The 8,326-nt window shown below is 36.0% G+C and overlaps 1 protein-coding gene across 2 annotated transcripts in view; it reads left to right on the top strand.

Annotated features, from left to right (window-relative positions):
* The window catches only part of LOC102601379 (glycine--tRNA ligase, chloroplastic/mitochondrial 2), a 40,526-nt gene that overhangs the window by 27,983 nt on the left and 4,217 nt on the right, over positions 1-8,326 (top strand). For both annotated transcript variants that reach the window (XM_006347908.2, XM_015309021.1), the window contains 3 exons: positions 1,174-1,268; positions 2,560-2,650; positions 2,724-2,828. In XM_006347908.2, coding sequence (XP_006347970.1) covers positions 1,174-1,268; positions 2,560-2,650; positions 2,724-2,828 — 291 coding nt within the window. The remainder of the gene's footprint in view (positions 1-1,173; positions 1,269-2,559; positions 2,651-2,723; positions 2,829-8,326) is intronic.

The raw sequence follows: 8,326 nt of genomic DNA, 5'->3' as shown, positions 1-8,326 counted from the left end.
TCATTATAAAAGGAGAAAGAATGAGAAAAAAAAAAGAAGGGGGGGGGGGGGGGGGGGGGTATTGTAGAGTTTAAAGATAGTTTGGAAAATACTAGATAGACAAAGCACTCCCATGATCCTTCTGTGTATGGTAACAGTTCTCCTCAATACCTGATTTGTAGGTTTTAGTCTTTTGTTTGAATATGAAATACAAAATACCCTTTTCAAAAAAATAAAAATAACGAGGAGTAACAAAATTCGTAAGACAGGTAACTACGAGAAAAATGCTACTACCACTAGTATAAACAGGGAAACAGGTACAATGCACCAACAAACCACCAAGCCTATCCCGCTAGGAAACGAGATAATGCTCAACTTCCTACTAACCTTCTACCCTAATCTGCGACCTCCATAACCTTCTACGGATGCAATCTTGGTGTAGCTAATAGGTCCAGAATTGAGTTATTGTCCTTGATATTTTGTGAAGTTGAATATCTACCTTTCTATAGATTCCTCCAACTTTCTGTTTAATGCACCAAATCTTGGAATTCTAAATTTTCAAGCTTTATGCTTTGAAGACAATAAAGGAAGGAATCTGAAATCAGGATGTCTTCGTTCCTCCTCTAACTTTCTGTCTAATGCACAAAATCTAGAATTCCAAATTTTTAGGTTACGCTCTGAATATCATAATGAATGAACCAGAAATCAGGATGTCTTCATTCCTCCTTAATACATAAATGTGTCTTCTTCTGTTGGCTTATATGTTTGCATTCACTTGGATTTATGCACTCCTGTCACTAGCTTCATGAGGTAAAGACGTGCAATATCGGTTGTTTTTACAGAGAAAGTTGTGATGTACTTTGTCAAATACAAGCTTGATGCAGAATATTGCTGAGTGTTTTTTTGAATATATCACTCAATTACTTTGTAGTACCAATATTATGTAATACGTCATACACTTGGCCAAAGGCTGAAGCGAAGGTTTACTATTTCAAAGAATTGCTTGCTATTTAAATTTATTGAAACTAAGGTTCACTATTTCAAATAACTGCAAGCTATTTAACTTTGTATGCAAATTCTCATTTTTGATTAAAAATAAATTTTAGTTTCGCATTTTTGTGATTTATTTCAATGTATTGATGTTCTTTTCATGTTATCTGACTACATTAAATTTTCCTGTAATGTGCTTTACAGATTGCAGAGGCATTGTTTGAGATCTTACTTCCACGATTTTCTGGAGATATGCTCCCAAAAACTGAAGTTGGGTCTGTTTTGGCTATTACTGATAGGTATGACTAATGCTTGCTATCTTTCAGTTTAGGTCTTTTCAGATGATCATTAGGATTATGGAAATGTAAGGTTCATGACACTCTGTGTCACATGAATTGCTTCAAGTGGTCTAAACAAAATATGGGACATCTTTTGTATTGCAAATATTTTTCGAGACTGAGATCAGCATTGAATGATTCGTTTTTTTTGTTGATCAAGTAAGGTTTTCATTGATAATAACAAGGCCATATTTGCCGTATACATGAGTATACCAAAAAGGAGAGACGTACAAAATATGGTCCTCTCCGAAATGCACCAAATCCTCTATACAAACAAGAACTACATGGGTGCACCAAAGGAAAATAAGGGGTCGGAGACTACTCCTTAATTGAGCAAAGCTCATCTCCACCACTTCAAAAGCTCTCCTATTTCTCTCTTTCCAAATGACCCACATTAGAGCTAGAGGAATAACATTCCACGCCTTGTGCCTTCTCCTCACTCCATTCTTCCAACTGAACATAAGAGCCCGTTTGGATTAGCTTAAAAGTTGGTCAAACCTACTTTTAAGTCAGTTTTTGACTTTTGGAAGTGTTTGGCAAATATAAAAAATACTTAAAATAAGTCAAAAATGACTTAAAATAAGTTACGAAGTGTTTGGCAAGGCAAAAAATGACTTAAAATAAGTCAAAAATGACTTAAAATAAGTCGGAAACCAAAAGTAGGTCTCCCCTTACTTTTTATATTTTGACTTAAAAAGTCATTTCAGTTTGACTTTTTATTTTTGACTTAAAAGCTACTTTTTTTAAGACAATCCAAATGGGCTCTAACTCCTTCACAGATCTTGGCATTACCCAAGTGAAGCCAAACCATGTAAATATATCATCTCATAACCTCGAGGCTAATTTGCAATGTAACAAAATATGATCCACATCCTCACCAGTTTCCTTACATTCATATTTGAGACATGGCAAGGGTTTTGCATTATTAACTTAAGGGAGAAATTTGCATATGCATCGAAAAGTGTTGTACTCATAATCATCTTCTAATTGGTAGTCTGTTATCTACTAAACCAGATTAGCCTTAGCTTGATTTCGTGTCAAGGCTTGCCTCTAATAGGCTGTTCTTAGAGATTATCTACCACTGATAGTGCATGCAAAATTTGCTTTATATTGCAGTGCTGTTACATGCTTTAACTTGCATGCACTTCTTATCTTTGTGATATTATGATGAATGTCTTATCTTGAATTTTATTCTCTTGGCATTGTAGTTGCCAATTTTTGTCGTCTCTCAGATAGTGCATTTCTGCTGCAGGCTTGATAGCATTGTTGGCTTATTTGCTGCTGGCTGTCAGCCAAGCTCAAGTAATGATCCATTTGGCCTGCGACGGATCTCCTACGGTCTTGTATGCCTCCATCTAGAACAACCTGGTTCATTTGAAGAATTGTCAAAGTAACACTTGCTTTTGTTTTTCATAGGTGCAACTCTTGGTTGAAATTGACAGAAATGTGGACTTACGACAGGCTTTAGAACTTGCTGCTGCAGTGCAACCCATTGAAGTTGATGTCAGTACAATCAATGATGTAAGATTGCCGCCCATTGCTTAGTTAGTTTAGATGATTACAGTAGTAGCGACTTGATTCTGTCTCCGTTGGTCTGGGTTATATAGAAGGGTAAGTATGCCCCCTTTCAGCTGCCTGTTCATACTACCTCTGTTGAAATAAAGGATAAAATCCACCAGCCGCAGTACATCCTGTAGGCTGTATAATTTAATATGCTGTGTACTACTCCCTCCGTCCCATATTACTTGTCACATTTCCCCAACTAGAAATGGTGAATTGCCCCAGAATCAATGCAGATAATAGGTCCACGTTGGAGGCTCCTTTTGAACCATAAGAAATTCTAGAAATCATCAAGGCATGTGCTAGGGATAAAGCCCCGGCCCAGATGGTTATTCAATGGAATTCTTCAAACAATGTTGGGATGTCATCAACTCAGACTTGGTTGGAGCAATTCAAAACTTTCATGAGAAATTTTTCTTTGAAAAGAGTTTGAATGCAACCTTTGTAGCCTTCATCCCAAAGAAAGTGGGTGCTGAGGAACTAAAAGACTTTAGACCCATTAGTCTTATTGGGGGAGTGTACAAGATCATTGCAAAGCTTCTAGCAGAAAGACTCAAGAAGGTGATACATAGTCTAGTGGATAGACAACAAATGGCTTTTATCAAGGGTAGGCAAATTATGGATGCTGTTTTGATAGCCAATGAATGTATAGAGTCCAGACAGAGGAGCAATAAGCCAGGAATTGTATGCAAGTTGGATATACAGAAAGCTTATGACTTTCTAAACTGGGACTTTCTCACCCGAATGCTGGAAACGATGGATAAAGCATTGTATTGGCACTGTCAGGTTCTCTATACTTGTTAATAGAGTGAAGAGGCCTGAGACAGGGGGACCCTCTTTCCCCCTTTTTATTCATCTTAGCTATGAAAGGAATGAATAACCAAATCAATACAGCAAAGAGGAAGGGGTGGATCGAGGGGTTCCAAGCAGGAGAACTATCTAATTTGGAGATAACTCATCTACAATATGCAGATGACACATTGGTGTTTTGTGAAGTAGAGGCAAAACAAATTCTGATATTGAGGGTTATTTTTGTCATTTTTGAAGTTGTCTCTGGTCTCCACATAAATTGGGGGAAAAGCTTCATCTATCCTATCAACAGTGTGATTAATATAGATGTTTTGGCCAGTAAACTAGGAGGCAAGGTTGGGAGCTAAAAGCAAATCCAAAGGCATATGGAATGGGGTCCTGGAGAAATGTGAAAAGAGACTTACTAACTGGAATAGCCAGTACTTGTCCTTGGGAGGAAGATGGACTTTAATCAACAGTGTGATGGATGCATTACCCTCTTATATGATGTCTATATTTCCTAATGCATCTAAGAGCATTCATGCCTTTAGAAGGAATTTCCTATGGCAAGGCAGTGAAGATAAGAAGTTCCATTTAGTTAAATGGGAGGAACTGACCGTGAGTAAGAATATAGGAGGTATAGGCATCAAGAACATGAGGAAACAAAATTAGAGCCTAATGATGAAGTGGTTGTGGAAGTTTGCAAATGAATATCACATGCTCTGGAAAGAAATCATCACAGCAAAATATGGTATGGAAGATAAGTGGATGACTAAAATGGTAAGTACTCCATATAAATGCGCTGTTTGGAGGGAAACAAAAATTTATGGCCAGTGCTATATCATAGAACCAGGGTAGAAGTGGGAGATGGTTTAAAGACATCCTTCTGGGAGGACAAATGGAATGGGCAGTTCCTATGAAACAATTGCATCCTGAATTGTCTATTTTATGCCAACATCAACAGGTCACTGTGGCTACAATGTGGACTGGCAAAGATGGAATTTGTTCCTAAGGAGGAACCTTCATGACTGGGAAATAGACAAAGTGACAGATTTCAAGATTCAGTAGCCTCATCCAACGACCTCGCTGAAAAGGACTTGCTGATTTGGAAGAATGACACCAAAGGTCAATTCTTAGTAAATTCTATGTATAAGGAACTTAACAAGAATGCAGGACAGGAGACAGATTGGCCATGGAAGATGATCTGGAAACCAAAGGCACCCTACAAAGTAAACTGCTTCATGTGGTTTTTGACAAAAGAAGCAGTTTTGACTCATAAAATTTTTAACAAAAGAGGATATCAGTTGACCTCTAGATGTACTTTATGTGGAGCTAAGTTGCTCGGACTCGGATGCGGATCTGCATGTTGGATCCTTCTTGATCTAATTTTTAAGATTCGGGGATATGGATCTAGATACGGATACGGGTGCGGGGACTCGGCAAAAAATATAATCTAGAAATAAAGTTATATGCATAAATATGAGACATTATGGAAAACTTACATGTAACTTTGTAGAGTACTAGGGTGTAGAAACAAGCAATTGAAGCTTTTATTCTCAATAATAAATATATAGGCCGGCTGCAAGCATGTTAAGCTCTCCAAAAGGGCATGATTCATTCATTTTAAAATTTGGTTGACTCTTAAAATTTCACGTGTCACATAAATTGAAAGACGGAGAGTAACAAATATTATTGAAAAATTACGTTAAATTTTCTATAAATCACAATATGTAACAATTTACAACATTTTAAAATTATACAAAAATTTAGTTGATTCTCTTAATTTTATTTGTGCCACATAAATTGAGACAAAAAAAATAACAAATGTTGAGTCCGTGCTTGCACCTTGCTCGGATATATATATATATATAGCAGCTAAAGTACTAAAATTCAATCTAAGATAATACATTTTATATATAAATATCTCTCTCTCTCTCTATATATATATATGTATATATATTACGTGTCAGCTAAAATGACTAAAATTCAATTTAAGATAATAAATTTGTCTCCCTCGTCTTCTACTCTTCTTGATCTTTGTTCCTCTGCAATCTGCTTCGTCTTCTCTCCTCCATCTTCTTCCCAAACAAATTTCCAATATCTGTGTTTTTCCCCAGTTCACGGCACACAAAGTCTAGTAGTCCACCATGGCATCACCGATTTCTCGACATCTCTATTCCAAAATAGAAATCGTAGTCTTGCAACAACCACATGACCAAGAATATTTACCAAGAAAAAAGCTTCAAAGGAGACAAAAGGATTAGTATATATTACTATATAACAACAGAATTGAAGGTATTTGTTTCCGATCTACTCAAATCTTTACTTTTAGTTATCAAAATTACTATTTTTTCTCCAAAGTATTGGTCAACACACCCGATCTCATTTGATCGGATCCAACACAGATCCCACACCCTTACCCGTGTCAGTGTCGTGTCGACACGGGTGCGACACCGAAATTGCCGAGTCCGAGTAACTTAGATGTGGAGAGCATGCAGAGACAATTAACCATCTTTTTTTGCACTGTACATGGACATAACATTTATGGAAAATGTTCATCTGTCCAAAGGAGATAAGATGGGTGAAACCATGGAAGCAACTAGAATAGAGATGACAATGCTTCAGATAAGGAGAAGAGATGAAAACTTGTCCCATCATGCATTTGGTTAACAATTTGGAAAGAGAGGAACAATAGGAGTTTTGAGAATGTGCAGAACAGCTTACAGAAGATCAAAATGAATTGCTTAGCTCTTTTTAATTTTTGGTGTAAAGAAGATATATTGACTAGGACAGAAGACATTTTTGATGTGCTAGATTGTTTATAGGCTGCAGTTTAGATTAAGATTGTCTCTCTCTGTAAGTTGTAACACTTTTTGAAGGGGAGCTACACTTTTGGTTGTAGTATACCTGTGGATATATAGACTAAAGCTACCAGTTTCAAAAAAAACATTACTCGTCACATTTCCCTTTCACACGCCCTCTAAAACTTCAAAAATAAGAAGTATATTTTTGAGAAAATACATTAAATTACCTTGAACTTGGCAGCCAAACTTACTTTAGCACTTTAATTTTACGAGCGTTTATTTACCCCCCCGATTTCATTTCATGTGTTTTTAATACCACCCAAACAGCTGAGATGGCCAAAACAGAAGAGAAAAAAAATTCCCCATCCACCCTCAATCACCGCCTGCCCCACCTCCTTTCTCTTACTTCAAAACCCAACCTACCCCCTCTACCTGCTCGTCTCTCCTTTCTCAAACTCCCCACCCTATCCCTTTTCTCCTTCTTCAAACCCCACACCACACACAAAGTACACTTTTCTCATTAAACACATAGGAATAGAAAATCACAGAAACTTCAAGAACCACATAATTTTCTTTGTTCTTTACTTCTGTGATTTGATTTTTCTTAGAAAGTTTTGGATTTTTTTGAAAAATAAAGATTCCCCATGAAAGAATATGAGGTTTTGTCGGGAGATATCCGGTGTAAATGGTTGTGAAATTCATTGCAAACTAATCTGTGTTTCTCTTGAATTAGTTAAGAATTAGAACTTGAGTAGTATATACAAAATATAAGAATGAGGAACACCGAAGGCCGGCAATGGCACTAAGTGGCCGACGAGTAATGCAAGAAAAATTCATTGCTAATGACCTCAATTTTTCTTAAACTAATTAGGAATTAGGAATTAATAAGTGTTTAATATCAGGAAAAGAAAAAATCGTGAAAAAAAAGAAAGAAATGAATTAAAAATCAAAATTTAGAGAATTTCTAATGTGGCTCTGACGTTGACGTGGTGCTTATGTGGTTCTGATGTGGCGATGATGTGGTGCATCTTGCCATTGTGAGACTGATATTATATTCTTAGTGTGGTATACATTCACTTCTAACTAGAGTATGGGGTAAATAAATTCCTGTAAACTTAAGGTACTAAAGTACGTTTGCTTGCCAAGTTTGAGGGTGATTTTTATGTATTTTCTATATGTTTTACTAATATACCCTAAATTGTACTCTATTTATGAGCCTTATGCATCAATACCAAGTATACCTCAAAATAATAAACTCACATTAATGAAGTATTTAGATCGGTTAAGCAAAAATTATTCGCTAGCATAGAATATATAAGTTGACCCTTTTTGCTAAGTTGGATTTTTCATTACACTGACAATCCTTTACTCCAAAATCTTTGCTAACTGTTAGTTTTGAAAAAAGTTCAACGTTAAATATTTTCAGAGCCAAAGTTTCTGATGAATATATCAAATGATCAGCTTTTAATTCTTTAACAACCACTTCAACTTCTGTTGGATCCTCAATGTTGGATGATTAGTTTTTAATTCTTGCTCCATCTTTTTTCATAATTATATTCATGGGATTTCCTTTAAGAATAGTTCTTATAATAGATGCGCAAATGGTGGGAGTACTATTAATGCATATGTAATTCCCTCTTTTGACTAATTGTTACAGGAATAAGGTTAACGAAAACTTTTTGAACTATTCAAATTTACAATATTTCTGCATTGTGAAGTTTACTTTATTAAAACAATTAATTTTTAGGGCAATGTGTCAATAATTTATTAATTCTATCTTTGTTTTGGAAATTGACATTCTGGGATGGATAATTTAAATAATGTCGACAAATAATATGGGACCGGGGGGGGGGGGGGGGGGGGATA

Source organism: Solanum tuberosum, unplaced genomic scaffold, assembly GCF_000226075.1.
Source record: "Solanum tuberosum cultivar DM 1-3 516 R44 unplaced genomic scaffold, SolTub_3.0 scf00095, whole genome shotgun sequence".
NCBI classification, from domain to species: Eukaryota; Viridiplantae; Streptophyta; class Magnoliopsida; order Solanales; family Solanaceae; genus Solanum; species Solanum tuberosum.
Note: the sequence above shows the minus strand (reverse complement) of the source record. Positions and strands in the feature narration are given on the sequence as shown.